Here is a 24,005-nt window from a genome sequence, read left to right as displayed (position 1 = left end):
CCTCCACCACTATCTCCTGGCTTCTTTTCTAAACACACACACACACACACACACACAGACACACACACACACACACTGTCTGCATGCATATGCATGCCCTAAAATTCTGGGGTGCCTGAGAAACAGTGGTGCTTCAAGAAATAAACCATGAAAATCATCTCTCCAGAGGCTAGAGCAATGGTACAGTAGGTAGGGCACTTGCCTTGCAAGCAGCCAACCTCGGTTTAATCTCCAGCATCCCATATGGTCCCCTGAGCACTGATGGGGTTATTCCTTAGTGCAGAGCTGTGAATAACCCCTGAGCATCACCAGGTATGGCCAAAAAAAAAAAAGGAGGAGGAGGAGGAGGAAGAGGAAGCAGAGATGAAAGAGGAGGAGGAGGAAGAGAGAGGAGGGGGGAGGAGGAAGAGGAGGAAAAGAAGTCATCTGTCCAGAACCATAAAGAGCCATGGGTACTTGCCCTGGCCCTCCCCAGTGAGCCACAGGATACCACAACTTCACCCAAAGATGGAGCCACAAATGGGCTTTCTTCAGCCTATACAGGGTATGGGAAAATACGACCAACCAGCTCAATTGGGAGATGTCTGAGAACATGTAGATTTCCTAGCCTTTTGCAGGTATGTGGGGAGGGGAGGGAAGAGGCTGTGCTGAGGGTTTACTCCTGGTTCTGGTCTCAGGGATTACTCCTGGCAGGCTCAGAAGACCATATGTGGTTCCGGGGATGGAGTCTGGTCAGCTGTGTGCAGGCAAGCGCCCTACCCACTGTCTTACCGCTTCCTAGCATTCTCTAAGGAGCAGATGTCCAGGCAACAGGAACCCAAATGCCTCCAACCAGACCTTGTTCTGCTGGCACCAAGCAGTCTGTCCCAGCAGCAGGCATCCACATGTTTTAATTAATTTGGCATCTGACTGGACTGGTTGGCACCCATCCTTAAACACTGCCTGGAGCTAAGCATATTTCATTCGTTATTCCTTTGATTACCTCTATGTTTAACTGGTCTGTTTTAGTTAGTTTATTAAAATGTATTAATCCTTGTGAACAAGCTGCACAACCACAGATCATCACTGCAGAATCTCTACTTCTTCTGCCAGCTTCAACACTGGCTTTGCAGCCCACCTGGCTTCCTTCATTCTGTCCTTACATTCCTTTCTCTGTTTCCTTGTGGTCTTTTTTTCTCTCACAGGCTGGTCTGTGTCTGGGTTCATTTTTCTCTGGCTAGTTCAAGGAATTCTAAATCATGCCAAAGCCAGCAGCCTTTGTTTTGTTTTGTTTTGGGACCATATCCTGGTTCTGCAGTCAGGAATTATTCCTAGCAGTGCCTGGGAGACCGTATGGGATTCTGGGGATTAAACCCAGGTCAGTTGAGTGCAAGGCAAGAGCACTACCCACTGTACTATCGCTCTGGCCCAAGGTCAGTGGTTTTGCTACCACCAAAATGGGTTCTGAATCCAAATGCAAAGTTGACACAAAAGTGGTCTTGTACATTTTAGCAAGTTTCCCTGAATTTCTCTCTTAGGGACTGCTGCCTTCCTGGGGTGAAGGCATTCATGACCACATGTTTATGTTGAAGTTGTCCGCAGGGCCCAAATTTCTGGTCTAGGTAGTAACTATGTCGTTCATGAATGGTGGTATAGTTTCCGGCTGTGTTTTTCTTTTCTTTCCTTTTCTTTTTTCATGACAAGGATCTCTGATGTGTTTCTTTTTTTAAAAAAAAAAAAATAGATACTTGGGGCTGGAGTGATAGCACAGTGGGTAGGGCATTTGCCTTGCACACGGCCGACCCGGGTGTGATTCCCAGCATCCCATATGGTCCCCTGACCACCGCCAGGAGTAATTCCTGAGTGCAAAGCCAGGAGTAACCCCTGTGCATCGTAGGGTGTGACCCAAAAACAAAAAAAAGAAGATACTTTATTTAAACACCATGATTTACAAAGTTGCTTATAATACAATTGTTAAGGGCTTGTGATGTTCCAACAGCAATTCCATATGAGTGACCTTCCTACCACCATTGTCCCCAGTTTCCATTTTCCCAGCCACCTTCCAAGCCTACCAGACTTGGGCACACAATATTTTGTTTTATGTTTCTTGTTACAACTGAATAGAGAAATTATCAAAAATACTTCAGTAAAAGAAAAATTGTGAACATTGTTAAATCTCATGGGGGGCTAAGTCTTTGTCTGAAGATTTACCAGGCTGTTTGTTGCTAGTTGAGTCATTAAGTCATTGCTTTTGTTTGTTGAGTTTAGTTGGTTTCCATGTTACCTTCCTATCTAATTTGGTGTGCTCCTACTAGAATTTAACACTGTGGAATTTGGATCTGTAGAACTGATCTGTTGAGTTGACATGGCTGTTGGGCTGTTGACACAATGGCACAGTGGGGTGCAGGTGCAGCTGCCGGGGCTTCAGCAGGGCAGAACTCAACTTGCCTCCTTCCTAAAGACACTCCTGAGTGCCTTTCAGCTCTTTGGCTTGCATCTCCTTGGAGAGATTTAGTTCATGAATCTGAAGAATAGGGTCGGTGGGAGGTGGCCTCATGGTTGTGCTTCTTCACGAATCACGAAATTTCATTGATTGTCAAATTGCTTGAGAGGAGGCTCTTTCAAGGTCAGGGGAATGAGATCCAGCTGGTTACTGACTTTTGCATATGGACACACCATGGGAAGCTTGCAAGGCTGTCCCATGTGGGCAGGAAACTCAGTAGCTAGAAGTAGGTTATAAACTTCTGGGAGCTTGCTTTTAAGTCTCTGGATGTTGGCCATTAATGGGATTACATACACCTGGGTTCCTCTGCTGGTACCTTCACGTGTGAGGCTTGTCCAAACGTGTGGAGGAGCCTTGAGCATGGCTTTAGCTAGGTTGCACACAGAGGGACTGGATCAGAACAGTGGTCAAGGGTGGAGAACAAGGACCCAGCTGGTTGCTGATTTGTTACTGTTTATTCAATCTTTAAACTTCTATTACCTACAATGCCAGTTCCAGTCTGTCCCTGGATTTACTACACTCCCTTTTCTAGTCTCTCCTTCCCCATGTCTCTCTCTCACCCTTTTTGCTCATGGTGCAATACATTGACAGTTACCAAAGGCACCAAAAGATCTTACAGGAAGAACATTGAGGCAACATTATTCTCTTGTATCTGCAGGCCAGTAATCTAGGCCTCCGGAAAGAAGATATAAAACCAAAACCGAAGCCTTCCTTGGGCTGAAAAGCACTTGGATTTACATACCAAAGACTGGGCTGGGCTGCCACATGAAATCTACATTGTCAATTACAAACTAGGCAGCACCTGAAATCTACATGCCAAAGACTAGGCTGGGCCAGAACCTGGAATCTACAATGTAACAATTCAAGCTTAAAAGGTTCAATAACAATAGCAGAACACCTATTCTCTCTTTCAGCAGGACCCATCAATGATGAAATCCCATGGGGTTGTGTTTCTCCTCTCCTTGTCCAACAAATATATAAGCATTCTTAATATTAATCATTTTGTATGGGCATAGCAAAAGATGCATTAAACTTTTAGAATTGCTTTCATGGGGTCATCTCAATCTCAGACTACAGTGCTCAGGCCAGATTAGTCTTTCCTATCCCTAGCAGGGTCTTAGTCTTACTTTAAGATCATGGCAGCACTTGTCCATGATCAGACTCTTAACTTACAGTTAAGAATGAGGCACTTTGGCCAGGCCCATCTCGATGCCAGGGTAGCACATAACTTACCACTTGCCCTGGGTCCGTCTCGTCCCCCGTTGGGACCCTGCCTTTTAGAGGGCTAGGAACTGAGGGCAATCAAGGCTACAGTCAAGAAAGCAGATGCCCGGGAATTAATAATATTCAAAGCCAATTAAATGTCTTTGTCCATACAAAAAGGACTTGCTCTGAATAAACTATGCAAAGGACTCAAGGAGAAGAGAAAAACATTATTTACAAGTCAACAGAACACTAAGAAAGAAGCTACAAATAAACACAGAGGAATGGGAGCACTGTGACGGGAGAACCCAATAAACCTAAACTACCTTAGGATTACAGGGAGGGAAGTTGGAGCCCATCCCCTCCGAGGGGCCCCAGGGAAGACAGCCAGGCGTGCAGGCAAGAGACACTCTGTGTTTCTTAAAAAAGAGAAATACTTTTCTTAATGGGGGGAAGGCAAAAATGTGATGTGGAGATGTGTTTGCTATGATCTACAGAAATGGGCACCAGAGATAGTGTAGCAGGTAAGGTGCTTGTCTTGCATGCAGCATGATCCCTGGCACCCCGTATGTTTCCCAAGCCTGCCAGGAGTAATCCCTGAGTGCAGAGTCAGGAATAAGCACTGAGCAATGCCAAGTGTGCCCCTTCCCCCAAATCATCAGAAATGAAGAATTACCTGGCTCATCTATTCTGCCTTTCATTTGCTGTCCTGACCCATAGAGTCTGTGGGAAATGCTCTGATTGTCCACACGGAAAGTGGCCTGGTGCTTCAATCCTGGATAAGGGGTTGTGTCTGAAAATCTCCATACCACCAATGGTGTGCCCAAACCGTCCTGCAGACAGGAAGCCTTTCTGGAAACCCCCCCACAGTCTTCTCCATTCTTTGACCTAGAGCGTGGTCATCTAGGCCGAGTCAGCTGTGTTGTGACTGGTTGTGAGCATGAATGCCCTGTGCTGAAGGGGGTCAATGCAGGGAGCCTTGACGGGTCCTTGATGGCAGAGAGGGCTATGCTGTTCATTATCTACTGTCTCATTCTTTGGATTTGGAGTTTTATTTGGGGGACAGGATGCTGGACATACCTGACAGTGCTTAGGAGCTATTCCTGGCTGCTTCTGTGCTCAGTGGCACCCGCCTGCCTCACCCCTGCATTGCCCAGGAGACTACACATGATCCTGGGGATTCGAGTCCACAGCGCATGCCGGTATGGTGCTGGGGCAGGGATGGAGAGAAGCTGTAGGAGAGTACAGAGAAACTCTGTAAGACTTGGCTTGTATCTTTTATAAAATTCTGCCCTGGACCTGGCCTTACACTGTCCACAGGGCCCACGTGACACCATAGACGTTGCCAAGCTTTGAGGAGCTCAGAGGCAGAGCCTGGAAGCGCTTTGAAGGTACTGAGAAGAAACTGGGGACTGGAAGTCATAGAGTCCCAGGCCCAAATCCAACTCGTTTCCTAGTCGCTGTGACCTTTGGCAGTTACCCCTCCTTCCAAACTTGACTGTCCCACTTGTGAACAGGAACTGAGTGCTTGCAAGGTGACGGTGGATAGCCCTATAGTGTGGTCTGCAGAGTGTTGTGGAGGTGTAGCGAGGGATGATGGGGTTTTCTCACCACGTTCTTTTGTTTTAGGGTCAGGCACACCCAACAGTGCAGAGGGGCTACTTTTGCTCAGTGTCCAGGGGTCACTCCCAGTGGTGTTTGGGGGTGGGGAATATGCAGTGCTGGACACCAGATTGGGTCTCCTGCATGTAGAATGTTGCTCCAGGGTGGGCCTCCATCTATAAGCAGGACCCCTGTCCTCAGCAAGTCCCCAGTTTTCCTTTATCAGGGGGTGCGTTGGAGAGGAACACATGCAAGAAGAGACCCTTCCTGGATGGGCAGAGAGGAGACCAGACCCGAGAGGAACAGATCCGGGGCCTGTCAGAGGCTGTAGCAGCTGTTACTGCTCCTTAGTGAGAAGAGGCCTGGAGGCGCTGGGGAGCAGCAGGGAAAGAGGCACTGCAGGGCACACCCTGCAGTGTTCTAAGCTTGACTGGCTCTACAGGTCACATCCTGGCTCTGCACTCAGAAATTACTCCTGGCAGTGCTCAGGGACCAGACGGGACGCCAGGAATCGAACCCCGGTCAGCCCCCTGTAAGCCCTACCCGCTGCACAATAGCTCAGGCCAGTCTTTTTAAAATCACAGTGAATTACAGAGCTACATAGTTTCAGGCGTACAGTGTTCGAACACCAAACCCCTCACCAGGGGTTGTCTTAAAGCTTGCGACATAATCTAGGATGGGAGCTACAGAACTGTCACTGGACAGTAGTGACCCGTGCCCAGAAAACCTCTCCCATCCCGCGATCCCCTGTCCCGCTGTTCTCCCGGTAGAGCAGAGCGACACCTCGTGGCTGAGAACTTGCTCTACCCCAAGGTCTCCGGCGGACCTGAGTCAGGGGAGAGCCTCCAGGCTTCAGGGCCGGCCTAATGAGCACATCCTGCCGGTGGGGGTAACCAGACCGGGCGATGGAAAGACTCCACTCGGGCGCCCCAGCCACGAGTGAATTTTCCGGACTTCCCTGAAGAGGGGTGGAGCTGCTGAGCCCGCCCCTCAGGCCCCGCCCCTCGGCGATCCCGCCCACTGAGCGGAGTGGAGCTGCTGAGCCCGCCCCTCAGGCCCCGCCCTTCGCGCTCCCGCCCACTGAGCGTACGCAGTGCCTAGCACGTACCCAGGCCTCCGCGAACGTCTCCCTTATAAGAGTGTCCCGCGCGCCTCGCCGTCGGTTTCCAAGGAAACCCCGGAGCCGCCTAGTAAGACGGCGCGCGCCGTGTGGGTGTCCCGCGCGCCCTCTCCCCGCCATGGCCGCCGCGAGTCCCAGCGTCTTCCTGCTCATGGTCACCGGGCAGGTCGAGAGCGCCCAGGTGAGCCGGGGTCGCGCTCGGCCCGTCCACACTCTCCCGCCGCCCGGGGCCGGGCCGCGTGCCCTTCTCGGAGCCCTCCGGGTGTGGGGGCGCCGGCGCCGCGTGGTGCCTCTGTAGCCTGGGTGCTGTGTGCAGACCTGGGGCGGGGAGGCCTGTGTGGGGCACACCCAGCACTGCGCACACGCTTCCCCCCCAAGGGGCGCTGTCCCTGTGCCGCGGCGGAACCGCGAGACCCGTGACTGGTTTGGAACGGAGATGATTTGGCTCATCTGATTGGCCTCATCCCACTGGGTGGCCCTCCCGGAATGAGCGGAGGAGGCTGTGTGCCGTTGCACCTCTGCGGAGCGTTGGTTCCCTGCGCTTTCAGAGCAAGCCCCACTCAGCCCCCTCGTCGGGCCTTTCCTCAGGAGTTGGTGCTGCAGCTCGGCCCACTCCTGTTTTATAGACGGGAAGACTTACCCAGGGGAGAAGGCAGAGCTGACATTTGAACCACAGGCTGTTGATGGCAAAGCTTTGCCCTGTTCCACCCTCGCAAGGCATTGGAGCTGGTGTATATTGTTTTGTCACTGTGAGGATTCAAATGATTTGGATAAAGCTCTGCCAGGGCCTGAGTTGCAGTGGACATCTTGCCTTTTTATTGAGGGGGAGGGGGCACACCCGCAGTGCTCAAGACTTGCGCCTGCCTCTGCCTCTGTGTTTAGGGATCACGCTTGGTGGGCTCAGGGCTCATATATGGTACCCAGGATTGAACCCAGATTAGCTGCAAGCAAGGCAAGTGCCCTACCCATAATGTGATTGCTCCAGGCCCCTCCTTGCCTTGTTTCACCTGGAATGTGGCCCCAGGCATCATCCAGTCCACCTTTCCCCTCTTCCGTCCTCTCCCTCATCCTGCTCCTCCACCCACTTCGCTCTGACACTCAGCTGTCGGCCTGCATATGATGCCGTCCGGAGAGCTCCTGTCAGCCTCAGATCCTCATTTCAGCCCCAGAACCCTGGGTATCCTCTGAGCCTGCCCCCCCCTGCTAGCTGCCAGGGACACAGAAGCATTAGACCTGCTAAGGTTGGCAAGAAATCCCACTGCCAGTCTCAGTCTTGACCCCAGAATGTGCTGGAGGGCCTGGGAGGTGGTTCTGGAAGGTGGAGCAGGTCCTTCTCTAGAGGGAAAGTTTGGTTGGAAGAGAAGGTGCTTGACTGGGAGGGGAAGGAATGGGAAGGGGTTGTCCAACAGGGGCAGAAGAAAGGGGTTAGGTAGCCCGAGCTGTCCTTTGGGCACATGTCTATAGGTCCTGAGTTCTAGCCCCTCTGCTGGTATGTGCCCTGCACTGTCCCCCAGATCCCACACCAGACGCCTCGCTTGGATTCCCAGCTGCAGCACGTTGGTCTCAGCCTGAGTCTGCAAACACCTCATGTCTTGTCTCCACAGTTTCCTGAGTACGATGATCTCTACTGCAAGTACTGCTTTGTGTATGGCCAGGACTGGGCTCCCACGGCGGTAAGCTGACCCTGCCCACAGATCCATGACAGTGGCCCGCTACCTCCACTGGCTCCTGGATCACTCCCCAAGGCTGCGCTCTCTCACCCCTCTCCAAGAAGCCCCCAGGACACTCGGGGCCTGTCTCCTCAGCCTCTCGTCTGCCCTCTTGGGCACTCTCCTTCCAAAGCTCCCTGGGGAGCACCTGTGTCCCCAGGAGAGGGGTTGGGAGGGCAGCTTGGGCCTGCTCCACCCAAGAGCCCTCAGTTCTCCCTCACAGCAATGGAGGAGGTGGAGACCCAAGTTTGTTAAATTCTCTGAGCCTTTTTTCTCCTCCGTATGGCTGAGGTGAAAATACTTCATATCCAGAACCCACTGGTTGATGCCCACATAGGCTGAGTCTTCTGGGTGCTTCCGGGCTGGGGAGATGGACAAAGACCCCTCCCCACCTGGAGTTCACGCTCTTAGGGGGGCAGACAGCGAGTGGCAGTATTCCAGGCTGGTGGCTGGGAGAGGCAGTGGGCTGGGGGTGGAGGATAGGAAGGTGCTGCAGACCCGAGCAGGTGGCAGCAGAGCAGCGGCCTCTCTGAGGAGTAACTGCGTCGAGACCTAGAGGAAGTGGGGAACAGCCAGTGTGGACATGTGTGGGCAGAACTGTTCAGACTGATAGTAGCAGAGTGTGAAGGCCCCGGGGCAAGAGCAGCATGAAGGCCACATGGCCAGGGAGCAGGAATGAGAGAGAGGAGAGATTCGGAGGAGTAGGAAGGGGCCACATCATGGGTGCCATTGGGAGAGGTCAGAGTGGGCCTGTTCCCTTACTTGGTGGAATTGGCCTCCGTCAGACTTTTGGAAAGAGAAAAAGTGATGAAACTCTGCATTCCAAATAACCCTGTACTGGCTAGAGAGATAGTATACCAGGTAAGGCACCTGCCTTTCAGGCAGCATCCCAGCACCCCATATCCTGCCAGAACCCCACCAGGAATGATCCCTGAGTGCAGAGCCAGGAATTAGTCCTGGGCACAATCACTGTCATCTCATCACTCGTTGATTTGCTCAAGCGGGCACCAGTAACGTCTCCATTGTGAGACTTGTTGTTACTGTTTTTGGCATATTGAATACGCCACGGGTAGCTTGCAAGGCTCTGCCGCGAAATAACAATAGTAATCATAATAATTAAAATAAGATAAAATAGACATCTAGGTTTGGACATGTGGCTCAGTAGTAGAACACTTGCCTTGCATGTATTCTGCCAGTGCTGCAGAAAGGAAGGAAAAAAGACAACAAGTAAATAAATATAATAGATTTAGGCAGTTGCAGGGAACAAGAGCAGGCAGTGGCCTGGTTGACACCTCACAGTTCATGGACCCGCAGGAGTAGAAGAAAGCCAGTGTACTTTTTGTTTTGTCGTTTGGGGGACACACCCAGCTGTGCTCGGGGATCAGTCCTGGCAGGGCTCGGGGGACCATATGTGGCACTGGGGATCCAACCTGCTGAACTATTGTTCCATCTCCCAAACTATGCTTCCAGTTTTATTATTTTCCAGTTATGTGTTTTTGGGGTCACACCCAGCAGTACCAAGGGCTCAGTTCTGACTCAGTTGTTCAGGAGATCATACAGGATGCTGAAAACAGGTATGCTGCACGCAAGGCAAACACGTTACTTCCTGCACTGTCTCTGGCCCCATGCAGAGTATGCTTTTTAAAAGGTAAATAGGACCTGGGGCGATCATGGCTGAAGCACTTTCCTTGCACAAGGCTGACCCTGGTTCAATCCCAGCACCCCAAGAGCAATCTGTGAGCACAGAGCCAAGAGTAAGCCCTAAGCACTGCAGGTGTGGCTCAAAAAAACAAAACAGAAACTTACATGAATGAGTGAGGTGAATGTTCCCTCTGGCTCCTCTGCACTGGGCAGACTGGAGCAAGGCCTAGAGGGCGGCAGCCACTGCAGGTGAACAGGTGTGGCCGTTAGGAAGGCTAGAAGTCATTGAGCTTCAAGTTTATTTGGAAAACAGAGCCAAGGTTTTCCTGCTGGACAGAGGAGGACCATAAGGGAAGGCAGAGTTAGGAACGTCCAGGCAGGGGGCTGGAGCGATAGCACAGCGGGTAGGGCTTTTGCCTTGCACGTGGACGTGGACGACCCAGGTTCGATTCCCAGCATCCCATATGGTCCCCCAAGCACCGCCAGGAGTAATTCCTGAGTGCATGAGCCAGGAGTAACCCCTGAGCATCGGTGGTGTGACCCAGAAAGAAAAAAACAAAAGAACATCCCAGATAGCTGAGTTCTGTTGGGTGGGGGGTGTGAGCCCAGCAGATCCGGGGGTCTCCAGAGCCCAGCCTGGCCTGGGTGTGGTCCAGTTTCCCACCAGATTTGCAGGTGGAGCTGGGGGGCTGGCAGTGGAGACGGGAGGGTCCAGGCTGGGCACGGAGAGCACCCCAGCCCTGTCGTGCACTGAGATCATGTGTAGGAAGAAGTCATTGCAGGGGCAGCAACAAGAAAGACCCACAGACCGAAGGATCCCCGAACCCAGTAGGGGAAATGTCTGAAAACGAGGGTCTGTGTGAGATGCCTCTGGTGAGCCTCACACGAGGAGAGCAGAGGAACGGCGGCCAGAGAATCAAGGGCCAAAGCACTTGTGCTATGTGCAGAGGCAGAGGATGAGGGGATGGGGGGCAGCTGCTGGCAGGAGGGACCTGGGTGGGAGAGGATGGCAGTGGGTGAGATGAGGTGTGCCAGGAGAAGGGGCTCCTGCTGGTCAGGCCTGAGTGCACGAGGACGGAGAAGAGCTGTGAGCTCTCCCTTAGCTCTTCAGCCCTCAGCAGAAGGCAGTTGAGTGAATGCCCTCCCTGCCGCCCTCACCTCGGGAGCGCTTGGCCGCTGACTGTCGCTGGCCTGGTCCCACAGGGTTTGGAGGAAGGCATCTCCCAGATCACCTCCAAGAGCCAAGATGTGCAGCAGGCCCTGGTGTGGAACTTCCCCATCGACATCACTTTCAAGAGCACCAACCCTTATGGCTGTGAGTCTGCGGGGGCAGGGGCCTGGAGCCTCCAGGACCCGCCTGCTGTGTTCTTTGGTCTCTTGCCACCCAGCCCTCCGTAACAAGCCCATCCTTGGGAGCTGGAGCCATAGTACAGTGGATAGGGCGCTTGCCTTGCATGCTGCCAACCCAGGTTAAAACCTTGTCATCGCATATAGTTCCCAGGAGTCATTCCTGAGTGCACAAACAGGAGTAACTCCTGAGCATGGCTGGGTGTGGCCCCCCAAAATCAAAAACAAACAAGTCCATGCACGCTTGCTGTGCAGTTTGGCTCTTCGGGGCCACCTGAAAGCTTTGTGTAGCTCGTGTCTGAGACTGGCTCTGGCCTGGCGAGCTGCCTTGGTGCCCCTCCCTGCATGTGCTGCGCTCCGGCCCAGTGCCCAGCGCCTGCCTTCTGTGCTTCCCATGCAGCTTGGAGTTGTGGTGGTCCCCTCTGCTGCCCTGCCCACTCCCTTCCCTCCAGGCAGGCGGCGCTTTCTGCTTCACCTGTAGTCCGGAACCATTCCAATTGCTCACTCCCACTTAACAAAGTCTGGAAAGCCCGCACTCGTGCCCTAGGGGTAAGAAGACTGCAGGCTCAGCACTTCCCTGAGCCTGTCTGGTAAGTGGGTCTGTCTCCATTTGTTTCTTGTATTAGGAAACAGAGAGCCCTCCTCCCAGGAAAGTGACAGTACTCAACCTTCTGGTGCTGAGCCTGGATTTGATTTCAAGTTCTTTTGACTCCCTCTTTCCCTTCCTCCTTCCTTCTCTCCCCCTCCCTCCCTCCTTCCCTCCCTCCCTCCTTCCCTCCCTCCCTCCCTCCCTCCCTCCCTCCCTCCTTCCATCCCTCCCTCCCTTCCTCCCTCCTTCCATCCCTCTCTCCCTTCCTCCCTCCTTCCATCCCTCCCTCCCTTCTCTCCCCCTCCCTCCCTCCCTCCCTCCCTCCCTCCCTCCCTTCCTTCTCTCCCCCTCCCTTCCTCCCTTTCTCCCTTCCTTTCCTCCCTCCCTCCCTCCCTCCCTCCCTCCCTCCCTCCCTTCCTTCCTTCCTTCCTTCCTTCCTTCCTTCCTTCCTTCCTTCCTTCCTTCCTTCCTTCCTTTCCTCCCTCTCTCCCTCCTTCCTTCCTTCCTCCTTCCTTCCTTCCTTCCTTCCTTCCTTCCTTCCTTCCTTCCTTCCTTCCTTCCTTCCTTCCTTCCTTCCTTCCTTCCTTCCTTCCTTCTCCTCCTCCCTCCCTCCCTCCCCCTCTCCCTTCCTCTTATTTGGCTCCCCAAGCAGGCGGCATAGGGTGTCCAGGTGCCAATCCCAGCCCAGCCTGTATTGAGTGCGAAGCCCAGCATCTGGTGCTGTTCGAACCCAGCAGGGCTGAGGCCTGCCAGGACTACAGCTGGCAGGGCACAGTAAGGGAGGAGGTATAAGGTCCTGCAGCCCCGGGGTTTACCTTCAAAGTGCTGAGCTGTCTGCCTCAACCCTTCCTGGTTTCTTAGTGCAGGTCTCCTTGGTGCTCTTGGCGTGGCTCAGGCTCGCTGGGAGCAGAGGGTTAGGACCAAAGTCTGCCTAGCTCCCTCCTGGGCTGGGACTGCGAGAAAGCAGGAGCAACTAGTTGAGGCATCAAGGAGTCCTGGGACAAGCTGAGACCAAGAAAAACACAGCCTCCAGAGATACAGCCCCCGTCTTGTCACCTTGGGAGCATGTGCTGAGTCCCACCAAGGTGGCTACAAATTGCGCCAGGATGTCGGAGAGCTGTGCCCAGAGCCCCGCGTGTCTGTGTACACCATCCCAAACAAACACAACTGAGTGCAGCAGCTGTGCCGGGCACCGCGGCAGGTGCCAGGAGGGCTTCAGAATCAGAGCCTGTAACATCTGAAGTCACCATGTTACAGAGTCATGCTCAACCTATCAATGGGCGGAAAAGGTGATGAAATGCAGTACCCACTGATGGAAAATACTTAGCAAACCAGGACTAGGAGGAATTCCCTAAAATCTGATCGAAGCTGCCTGCAAAAAAACTGAGAGCCAGCATCACTATTTTCAGTGAAAGGCTTACAGATTTCATTCTTCAGATCAGATTGCTTTGGACAGGAGAGATGGTGCAGTGAGAAGGCGCTTCCCTAGCAGGTGCCCAATCTGGATTTGAATCCTGGGCCCTACATTGGTCTGAGCACTGCCAGGAGTGTACACCTGAGCACCACCAGTTGTGACCCAAAAACATAACAAAACAAAAAAAATTGTGTTGTCGGAATTGTATTGATAGCACAGCGGGTAGGGCATTTGCCTTGCATACAGCAGACCAGGGTTCGACCCCTGGCTTCACATATGGTTCCCCAAGCACTGCCAGGAGTAATTCCTATGTGCAGAGGAGTAACCCCTGAGCATCACCAGATGTGACCCAAAGCTTTTTTTTTTCATTCACAAACATGACATAAGTATTAGGATGAACAAAACTGATATCATTCACAGGTGATAGTTATATTTGTAGAAGTTTCCCAGAAATTTACAGATAAATTAGTAGAATTAATAAATTGGCTAAAATGCCAGGAATAAGATTGGTAAACAGAATCAGGTGTTTTTTTGTTTTGTTTTTTAAACAAAGGGGCCAGAGGAGTAATACAGCAGCTAGGGTGCGTGCTTTGCAATTCAGCTGACCTAGGTTTGATTCTGTCACCCAAATGGTCCCCTAAGACCCCCAGGAGTGATGCCTAGTGCAGAGCCAGAAACCCAGAGCACCTCTCAGTGTAGCCCCCTCAAAAATAAAAGTAGAATATTTTTGTATAAAATATAAAAGTGGATTTGAATCCCGGGCACCTACTTATATCTTAAATGTTTTTATTATTATTGACATTATCAAATAATACCAACATATCAGACCATTTTAAGGCCCAGCGATGAAGACAGGTGATCCTGGCATAGGAGAGACATCCAGACCCACAGAAGCCCCACAACAGACCTGTGCCCTTGGACTGGGACAGAGGTCGCGCCTCAGGGCAGGATGAGACAGGGACATGATAGGTGGTATGGGAGCGACTAAATGTGCACAGGCGAGAGTGAGACCTGATCCCTGAAGCCAGGAAACTTCACCGGGGGCGGGGGGAGGGGCTGAAGACTGGCACAAGGCCGACTCGGATTTGATCCCAGCATCATCTGTGGTTCCCCACACACCAATAGCAGTGACATCTGAGCATGGACAGGCGTGACCCAGTTGCCCCCCAACCCATCACCACCCCCAAAAGAAAAAAAAGCGTGCGAGGCTAGAGCCATACTTGGAGCGAGAGTTTTCCAGAAGCATTGCAGTGGCCAGGACATCGCTCAGGTGGCCCCGCGTACGTTTTGCTGGGCTGGAGGCCTGGGCCCCCTCCTGACCCTGCAGGCACGACTGGGCTGCCCCACAGCAGTAAAGTAAATGAAAGCCCAGCCCTGTTCACAGCTTTTATTGACCAAAACGCATGAGTAAGCAAGACTCCATGGCAGCGGGTGCCTTGCAGGTGTGACGCACTGACCCCCCCGGTGCTACCCACAGGTGTCTGTGCGGTGCCCACTGCTCGGCTGTCTGGGGCCAGCACACAGTGATCCTGGTGCACTGCCAGAGCAGGCGAGCACATCCCCACGAGCACTTCAGCCTGACAGTGCTCGAGCACCACAAGGAGTGAGCACCACGAGGGCAAGCATGTGTGTGAGCAGCACCACAGCCAGTGTGTCACCCCAGTCACAACAGAACTCTGAATCCAAGCACCTACAGGAGGGAAAAGGCAAGCCACAGCGCCATGAGTGGCCACTGCGCAGCTGCAGACTTCCCCTCTGCAGAAGCCTGTGTTCTCTCCCTCCCTCTCCCTTCCTCTCTCTCTCTCTCTCTCTCTCTCTCTCTCTCTCTCTCTCTCTCTCTCTCTCTCTCTCTCTCTGTGCCTCTTGCTCTCACTCGCTCTCCTCTCACTCTTTCTCTCCACTCATATTTCTCTAAGTGAGTTTTACTTCAACACACACAATAAGGAACAGCTTGTGCATTCCATGTGTGTGTTCCTGAAACAGCCCAACAGAAACTGCAGGCGGTGACAAGAGCTGGTGCAAGGGAATGGAGGATGTGCTGCCTCAACATCCATCAGTGCCCAGGGGGCAGAGCCTACCAGCAAGCACTGAGCCAGTGCCTGTGTCCCGCCAGAGATCAGGTTTTAGCCAGCACTGAAGACCAGCGAACCTGCAGCATGAAGCAAACGGAGTCACACAGGTGCAGGCCGAGCCGAGGAAGCTGGCTCCAGAGCTCCAGGGCCGGGGAGGTGTCTCGGCAGTGGAGCGCTTGCGTTGGATGCGGGAAGGCCTGAGTTTGATGCCTGGCACCACATACAGGCATTGTGAGAACAGTGTTTTAAAATGAGCAGAGCACAGGGCCCAGAAAGTACAGGGACTAACGCACTAGGCATGCATCTTGCTGACCCTGCTTTGAATCCCAGCACCTCATAGAGTCCCCTCCGCACCGTGAAGGGTAACTTCTGAGCACAGAGCCAGGAATACTCCTGAATACTGCAGGGTATGGCCCAAACACCCTCCCCTAAAATGGGCAAAGCTGAAGTACCGAGTTTGGGGTCCAACTTTTGGACTGCACTGTGAAGAGAGGTGACTAAAGAAAATCGCAGGGCCAGAGTATTGGACACAGATTAGCCTTGGGTCCTATTCCTGGCTCCCCATTTGACTCCCCGAGCCCACCAGGAGTGACCCCTGAGCATGGCCGCGTGTAGCCCCCTCACAAGCAGAAGTCCAAGTGGCCACTCCCTGTGGGAGTAGCACTGGAAGGGACAGGCCTCAAGGGCGTTTCCGGCCTGTGATGGTGTCGGAGCTGGGCAAGCAGCAGGTGGGAACAGAAGTGGCCGGGCCCCTGCTCCTGCCGTTACTGTCTCCCACTCGTCCAGAGGATCCTGAGCTCCTCCCAGGGCAGAGAGCAGGTTTCCTTGCTTATCTCCAGGGAGATCACACGGGTCTGCTGCACACTGCCCTCTCCCGGGGCCCCTGAGCTAGCCTGTCCGGCCTGTGCGCTCCTGCTCCCAGAAGCGGCCTTACGCTCAGTTCTCGGCAGGTCCCTGGACCCCAGAGGCACTGGCTGTGCTGAAGCAGGTGTTCAAGCAGTATCAACTGTCTGGCTTGTGTCTCCCTGGGTACAGCCCCCGGGCCTGCCCTTGAGCTTGGGTCTCTCATCTCCCTGGATTGTTTGGTTTGCTGTGGTTTGGTTTTGGGGCCACACCTGGCTCAGGAGTTTCTCCTGGCTCTGCTTAGGAATTACTCCTGGCAGTGCTTTGGGGGACCATGTTGGGATGCTGGGATCAAACCTGGGTCAGCCGCGAGCAGGGCAAACCCCCGCTGTACTGCCAGCTCTGCATCCCTGGATTCCAGGCCGGTGGAACCTTGCAGTGCAGACACAGCCTCGTGCCCACCCCTGACCATGGAACCCCCTGAGCACTATCCCTCGCGGACCTGCCCCACCCCCAAGTTTGCCTGTGGGCCAAGCCCTCGTCTTATCCTTCCAAGGGCCCCAGATCGTGCTCAGCGTGTATGGACCAGACATGTTCGGGAACGACGTGGTCCGAGGCTACGGGGCGGTGCACGTGCCTTTCTCGCCCGGGCGGTAGGTTCCCCCTCTACTGCTCCTCTCTGGGGCTCGGTGGCCCAGCATCCAGGACCCTCAGCCCGCCTTTTCCTGGAATGGTTCCTTGCTTCCTCCTGCCAACTCAGGCTGGGAATAAGTCAGGCCTGAGAGCTGTCTGCTGGAGGGGTGGAATCTCCACAGGCACCTGTAAAAACCTTTGTTTCAGGCACAAAAGGACCATCCCCATGTTTGTCCCAGAATCTACATCTAAACTGCAGAAGTTCACCAGGTGAGTCTCGCCCTGCCTGTGGAGGGTGGGGATAAGGGGGTATTGGAGCAGAGGCCTTGCAGGGCACCTCGCCAGCCCCTCAAACTGCCAGGTGGCGGGGCTGGAGCGATAGCACAGCGGGTAGGGCGTTTGCCTTGCACGCGGCCAACCCGGGTTCGATTCCCAGCATCTCATATGCCATATGGTCCCCTGAGCACCACCAGGAGTAATTCCCGAGTGCAGAGTGCATTGCCAGGTGTGACCCAAAAAAGAAAAAAAAAACTGCCAGGGGGGAAACAAGTCGTCCTGTGATGGTCAAAGCTGGGCCCCTGCCGGGAGGCAGCATCACATAACTGGATGGAGACTCCCCTGAACCTGTGAGAGGAGCAGGAGGGTGTGTGACACGTGTGGTGAGCAGAAGTGTCGACAGAGACATCGGGAGGGAGGCAGCACGTGCTTGTTCGCGTGACCAGAGACCAGCCAGCTTTCCCAAGGGTGCAGGTGTGAGGCAGCTGCTTCCTGTGCCACATGCCAGAAACAGGCCAGATACCTGTATGCACCAGTTTCCTAGCCACCCTCTCCGCCCTGCCCGCCTCCTCAGAACCAACTGCTCCCTGGCTGTGATGGCTCAGGTGCGGGCAACACAGCAGGGGCGCGCGTGGGACTAGGCATAGGAACAGGCTGGCATTGTTTTCAGCAGTGGGCAGCTGGCAGGGCACGCCCTGGGGGCCTGCAGCAGACTCAGCCACTAGGACTGCGGGAAGCCAGTGGCCCAGGACCAAACACGCATGCCAGCAGCTAGTGTGTCAGGGGGCACAGAGCCCACGTTAGAGAAGCAGGGTTGCCAGCCGCGTGGCGTGGGATGGGAGACACGGCTCCCACTGGCCTCACCTGCCACCCACTGTCTGGGGCTCTCACCTCTGCCCCCTGCGCCCCCACCTGCCTGCACATCATGCTCCCCACAAATGGAGCCGTGGAGATGAGCGAAAGCCGACACTGGCTGTGGGCTGAGACCTGGGCCCACTGCGAGGGGTCAGGAGCGCCAGGCAACCAGAAGAGGCCTGTGCCCTGAGCCCTGGCGCACCCGGTGCCCCCTGTCTCCCCAGCTGGTTCATGGGACGGCGGCCTGAGTACACAGACCCCAAGGTGGTGGCCCAGGGTGAAGGCCGGGAAGGTAAAGCACGGCTCCCCAGTCCTGTCCACACGGAGGGCGGTGCCAGCCCAAGGGACCCCACAGCCCGGGAGGATATGCTGCCCCCCAGCCTGCTGACCCTGCCCTTCTGTCTCCAGTGACCCGCGTCCGCTCCCAGGGCTTCGTCACCCTCCTCTTCAATGTAGTGACAAAGGATATGAGGAAGCTGGGCTATGACTGCGGGGTGCTGGACACGCACGGTGTCTTGGGGGCCAGCCCCCCTGAGGACCTTCCCCGGTGAAGCCTGCACATGCGCAGCCTCTGCCAGGCGGGAGTTGGGAGGAGCGCGGGCGGGACACCCACTTTATCCAATAAAGTGTCACCTTTTCACAAAGTCCAGCCCCTCGGTCTCCCTGGGCTATGTCCCGCAGCTCCCTTGGCATCCCCCAGGGGAAGGGGAAGGTGCCCACAGCACAAGGCCTTGGCGCTCAGTCCTAGCTCTGGATTTCCAGCCCTAAAACCCAGAACTGGGCTCAGTAGCCACAAGAGAGAGTTGGGGGTTCTGAAGGCTGGCGCATGGTGCCTGGCAGTTGTGCAGCAGAAGCCGGCTCACCCCCGCATTTGGCTCCTGGAGGCGCTGAGCTGCTTCCTGGAACTTGATGCAGGAGCCGAGCCCCCTCCACCAGGCCTCCCGTCTCCCTACAGAGCCCAGCAGGGACAGTGCAGGTGGGAGGTCTCAGCGCAGCCCACCAGCAGTGGAGCAAACTGAACAGGAGCCAGGAAGCAGGTCCACCCTAAGGCCACACAGCCTGTACCCACTGGGCCCGGCCCCGCTCCCAAGCACTCTGCCCCAACTCCCCGGTCATGCTGGCATCTCAGAACGCCCCCGTGACCGAGCAGGAGCCCCTCACCTTAGGCCAACCTGCAGCCACACAGCCAATGTCTTCTCCCACACCCCATGCGGATGTGCATGCCCTTCCCCCAGACTCCCCAGGTCATCTTCCTGTGCAGCCTTTCTTGGCAGCATCACCGCCCAATTCCTCCAAACAGCCTTTTTCTCAGCCTCCCCACTGCAATGGACAACAGCCGCCATTCCCATGGCCAGAGACAGTCCCAGTGACAACCTCCGGGCCCTCGAGTCACAGACCAGCCTGCCTGTGCCCGTGTCGGTCCCTCCTGTCCTGGCGCTAGTCTGACCCCGCTAAGTTTGCCGTCCTGGACACACACTTGCTCTTCACACACCCTCACCTGTCACCCCGTGCTTATTCTCACCTGTCCGCACTCCCGAGCTCACTGACCTGGGCCTGCTTCTGCTCGCACCGAGCACAGCTGGTCAAAGCCACCAGCCCACGAACACTTGATTTCTGTTGGTTCACTCTTGGCATTCTTGGGAAACGCTTTCACAGAGTTTCCCCGAAGGCCTCCAGTGCCCTGTCCCTCTGCCGAACCACGATCATGCCCTGCCAGGGGCCCCACCGGAGCAACCCCTTGTGTGGAGATACTGGCTCTCAGGCTTCCCACATGGGCAGCCCACAGCCGGCCTTCCTTTCTCAGGGTGTGTCCTATCGCACCACCCCCAAAACCCCGGCCCCGAACACCTGCCTCTTGCTCGAAGGCTGCCCTGGAGAGCCCAAGCCGTCAGCCCCTCCCTCCCTCCCTCCACTCACATCCGGCCTCCTGGCCCAGCCCTGAACACCAGAACCTCCGAGCAGCTCTGCTTGTTGTGTTTGCTTTCCTATTTCCTTTTCTTCGGTGGAGTAACTTGTCTAATTTAGGGAATAAGAGGGGAATCCCAGAGTGAAGGGCTGGGTGCAGGCAGCTCTAGGAGAGAGCACCCATTTTACTCATTGAAACAATCACATGGAAGTTGAAACGGTTTTATGGCTAACAACTTTACACTGCGGTAGCTGCAGGGACCCCCGCCCCTGCCCTGCCTGTGTGCTGTGCGCAGTGGCCTCGCGCCAACCGGAGCAACCGTGCAGGGACAACCACTAACAGCCAAGTCCTGGAGGCTGCTGTTGAGACCAGCGTGTGCCCAGCCTGTGTTCCCATCACCACCACACAGTGCTCCCCCCAGCCGCACCCCAAAGTCCAGATGGTACAGCGGCATGTCTGGGAGCTGGGGGGTGGGCAGCGATGTTGAGTGTCCCATGACAGGACAGACGGGCCCCCCGGCTACGCATCCCCATCCCACAGTCAAGCTGTGGCTCCCCATGTGTCCTTTCCTAGAGAGCTATGAAGACATTCCCAGCCCAGGAGTGGGTGGTTCCTGTGCTAGCTCTGGCTACATTAGGCGGGGATGAAAGCCCGCGCTCCAGAGGCTCAGCTCACGCTTTGCCTGCAGCAGACTGGGGGCCAACCCCAGTACCACTTGGTCCCCTAGGCACTGCTGGGGACCTGAGTACTGCCAGATGTGACACTCCCTTTCCAGGGTAGAAGTGTGTGTCAAACAGTTGCTCGGTACTGAGCTACAACCCATTTAAAACTTCCCACAGCAGGGCTGTAACTGGAAGCTGCAAGGTTGGTCCCGACACCGATGCACGCAGGAGGGTGGCTGGCGGCTCTGTCTGAGGCCCCCGGCACTGCATGTGGCTTCCAGCCACACCACAGCGAGAAAGGCGTGCAAGCATCTGAATGACAACTGCAGCAGACACCAGTGACCAGAATGCACAGGGACACATTGAGGCCAAGTATGCCACCCACAGTCACGAGTAGGGGAGGGAAGGGCAGGGGAGCACAAGAAAGCAGACCCCTCCCAGGCTGATCTTGCTCTTCCTTCTCTGGCACCCTGAGGCCCTGTCCTAGGAGGACGAGCCCGAGCCACTAAGCTGTCAGGACAGCACCATCACTGTGTTCCTGCAAAGCTGACTGCAGTTGGGACCCAAGGCCATATGCAGGTGACACTGGCTGAGCAGCTGGGTGGTGGGCAGGAACACAGACTGGTAGCAGGAGAACCCAATTGTGAGTGGAGCCAAGGACAAAGGAAAGGACGTGTGGGTTTGCTGGCGGTTGACGTTCAGCTGTCACTTTAGAGATGAGCTTGGTACGCTAACAGCGTACCAACAAACGGCAAGACACAAACCAAGCAAGGAGAGCAAAAGAAATGGTGAGAGATGAAATGAAAAATGTTCTGAATAAAAAAGGCCCAGTAGCCTTTCCGGCCCTGCGCGAGATCGACCCCGGAGGCAACTGAACCACTTTGGACACGAGCGGCGCCCCCCAAAATGCCTCCAAACTGTGTGCCCGGAGCTTCTGGCCCAGGCGCTGCCAGCGAGTGATGCAATTACCAAAAGAATTTTCCCTGGACTTCATATAGAAATCCAAAACCGCCTGGCTGCTATCGCAGCCTCGCGACCTAATATCTTTTGATTGTCAGCAATGTGTAAATGTTCCTTTTTGGCAGGGCTTACCGTGGGGGGAAACTCCAAACAATAGTACTGAGTTTTTTGTTGAAGGGTAAAAAATTGTAGCGATAGAATTTTAGGCAGAATTTTCCCTGGACTTTATATAGAAACCCAAAACCGCGCGGCCTCGGCAGCCTAATGTCATCTAATCATCAGCAATATGAAATGGTTCCTTTGTAATGGGTTGGACTTTGGGGGGACCATAATAGGGTTAAAGTTTGTAGCGACGTGTAATTTCTGGCTGTACTTTCCCTGGACTTTATACAGAAATTCAAAGCCGCGAGGCCGCTGCCATGGCCGCGCAACCTATTGTCATTTAATCATCACCAATATGAAATGGTTCCTTCTTAGCTGGTCGGACTTTGGTGGGAAATCCTAACAAGAATAGTAAGTCTTTTGCTGAAATATTGAAGGCTACCAAAGTGGTAGCCATCTCTATAGACTGAACTAAGCCATATCCCCACGCCGGCTGAGAAGAAATATCCTTCTTTCTCGGGAAGAAACGCGGCGTGGCGTTAACCATAGTATGATGTCCATTAAGCTGACATGGACCTGGTGGCGTGGGAATGGGATACAAGGGAATAAATTATTATGTACTTGGAACAGCGGGATGCTGGTGGAATCTCGAGCCGGGGCCGATACCAGCATATTACCTTTGATTCCAGAAACTGCTTGCAGACATTCTACCAGGCTATCAACTAAGCCAGAGCCCCACGCCGGCTGATGACGGGAAATAACCATCTTTTTTGGTTTGTTTTCCCTTTGTCAGGCAGCGTGGTGATTACTAAACAGGCGTGATCTCGGTGGCGCGGGAAGAGGGGGGAAAAAAATAGAAAAGTTATGTAACAAACAGCGGGACTTAATATCTCTACATTCTCAGCAATGGAGAGCCATCAAATGCTTCCTTGACAGTGGGACTGTCTTTTCTTTTTTGGGGGAAACCCTAGCAACAATAGTGAGTTATGTGTTGAAACATGGACTGTAACCAAGATAAAGCATAAACGAAGTGAAACTTATCATTTACAAGGGCGGGGACTGGGGGGGCGGGAGGTTTAATGGGGTGGTTGGTGATGGAATATGGGCACGGGTGAAGGGAAGGGTGTTTGAGTATTGTATAACTGACATAATCCTGAGAACTATGTAACCCTCCACATGGTGATTCAATAAAATTTAAATTTAAAAAAATAAATAAATAAAAACAAAAGCCAAAATTTTTTTATAAAAAAAAAAAAAGGCCCAGTAAACTCAGGTCAACAGATTTTTGTGTTTTGTTTTTGGTGGTGTCTGTGTGTCTCTGTGTGTCTGTTCACTAGAGATGGAAGCAGTGGCTGCCACTGAGCGAAAGAAAAACTGGGGATGAAACAGCAAACAAGGCAGGCTTGTCTACGAAAGAACTGTAAGGACCTCCTGCCTCAGTGACAAGTGAAAACTTAATAGTGCTGAGGGAAAAAAACCCCAAAATCCACCCTGAGCACTGCCAAGTGTAGCCTGAAACCAGAAAACCACCATCATTTGTTACCAGGATTCTTTTTTTGTTTGGGGGCCACACCTGGTGACACTTCGGTGGCATTCCTAGCTCAGCACTTAGGAATCATTCCTGGCAGTGCTCAGGGGACCACATGGGATGCCGGGAATCCGTGTTGACTGTGTGCAAGGCAAACGCCCTCCCTGCAGCACTTTCGGGCTCAGCTAGCAGGGGTGCTGAGGTAAAGGGAGAGCTGCTTCAGGGAGGGGCCGGTCTTCCTGTGGGAGGAAACAAAAGCCAGGAGGCCAGAGGACCAGCCGTGAGAGTCAGTCTTGTGTCCTCTCTCCCTCCTTCCTCCACCTCTTGGCCTTGCAAGACCCTGGGAACCTGAGCAGATCACTGCTATACACCTTCTGAGCCAGCTTCAGGCCGTACTGCGTGGGCAGCAGCGGGGATCCCCGACACACGAGGGGGTGTCCGTGTGGGGTCGACCAGGTTGGCTAATGCAGCATGACCTGACGCACCCTTAAAGCACTCATCTGTTCAGAGCACCTCGGCTACCTCAGGTCTCAGGCCCAGCCCCACACCGTGTGTGTGCACCTCAAGGCCACAGAACAATGAGCAGGGTCAGAGTAGCCCCAGAGCAGAGGCTGACACCCAGAGCCTGGCAGGAGACTCGCATGGCCTCCCATCTGCACGCCCTCCCAGCCCCGCCCCATGCACTGGCCACGCTACCTGGGGGGCTGGTTTAGGTCCTTGCAGCCACTGTCCGCTCAAATCACAGGTGCCAGGGACCTTACATGCTGGGGAAGACACTGGGGCCTCTGCACCAGCCAGCTCTGACACATGGAGCTACCCAGCAGCCACTGGCACAGAGCTCACTGGAGCAGCTGTTCTGTGTTGTGGCCCTGCCAGAGGAGCTCTGCAGGTGCAAGGACACGGCTTAGCACGGCCTGCCATCTGTGGCACTGTGCCACGCACAGGGAGTGCAATACCCCCCGATACACGGCCACAGCAAGGGGAGGCCAATGGCCATCACTCGCACCAAGGCCCACCAGACCTCCCAGCACAATGCCCCTCCATGCTGAGCACCAGGTACG

The 24,005-nt window shown here is 54.4% G+C and overlaps 1 protein-coding gene across 2 annotated transcripts; it reads left to right on the top strand.

Annotated features, from left to right (window-relative positions):
* Positions 1–6,379: 6,379 nt before the first annotated feature.
* Positions 6,380–20,521, top strand: B9D1 (B9 domain containing 1). 2 transcript variants are annotated; one of them, XM_004612868.2, is made up of 7 exons: positions 6,380–6,588; positions 8,012–8,080; positions 10,961–11,072; positions 16,579–16,675; positions 16,863–16,925; positions 18,011–18,078; positions 18,195–20,521. In XM_004612868.2, the coding sequence occupies exons 1-7, from the start codon at positions 6,526–6,528 to the stop codon at positions 18,335–18,337; spliced, it is 615 nt and encodes a 204-aa protein (XP_004612925.1). In that variant the 5' UTR covers positions 6,380–6,525; the 3' UTR covers positions 18,338–20,521. The 2 variants fall into 2 exon arrangements, with proteins under 2 accessions (XP_004612925.1, XP_054991191.1); XM_055135216.1 differs by lacking the exons at positions 16,863–16,925; positions 18,011–18,078; positions 18,195–20,521 and adding an exon at positions 11,505–11,694 and having other exon boundaries at positions 14,585–16,609.
* Positions 20,522–24,005: the final 3,484 nt, after the last annotated feature.

The sequence above is a fragment of the Sorex araneus genome, chromosome 4 (assembly GCF_027595985.1).
Source record: "Sorex araneus isolate mSorAra2 chromosome 4, mSorAra2.pri, whole genome shotgun sequence".
NCBI classification, from domain to species: domain Eukaryota; kingdom Metazoa; phylum Chordata; class Mammalia; order Eulipotyphla; family Soricidae; genus Sorex; species Sorex araneus.
Note: the sequence above shows the minus strand (reverse complement) of the source record. Positions and strands in the feature narration are given on the sequence as shown.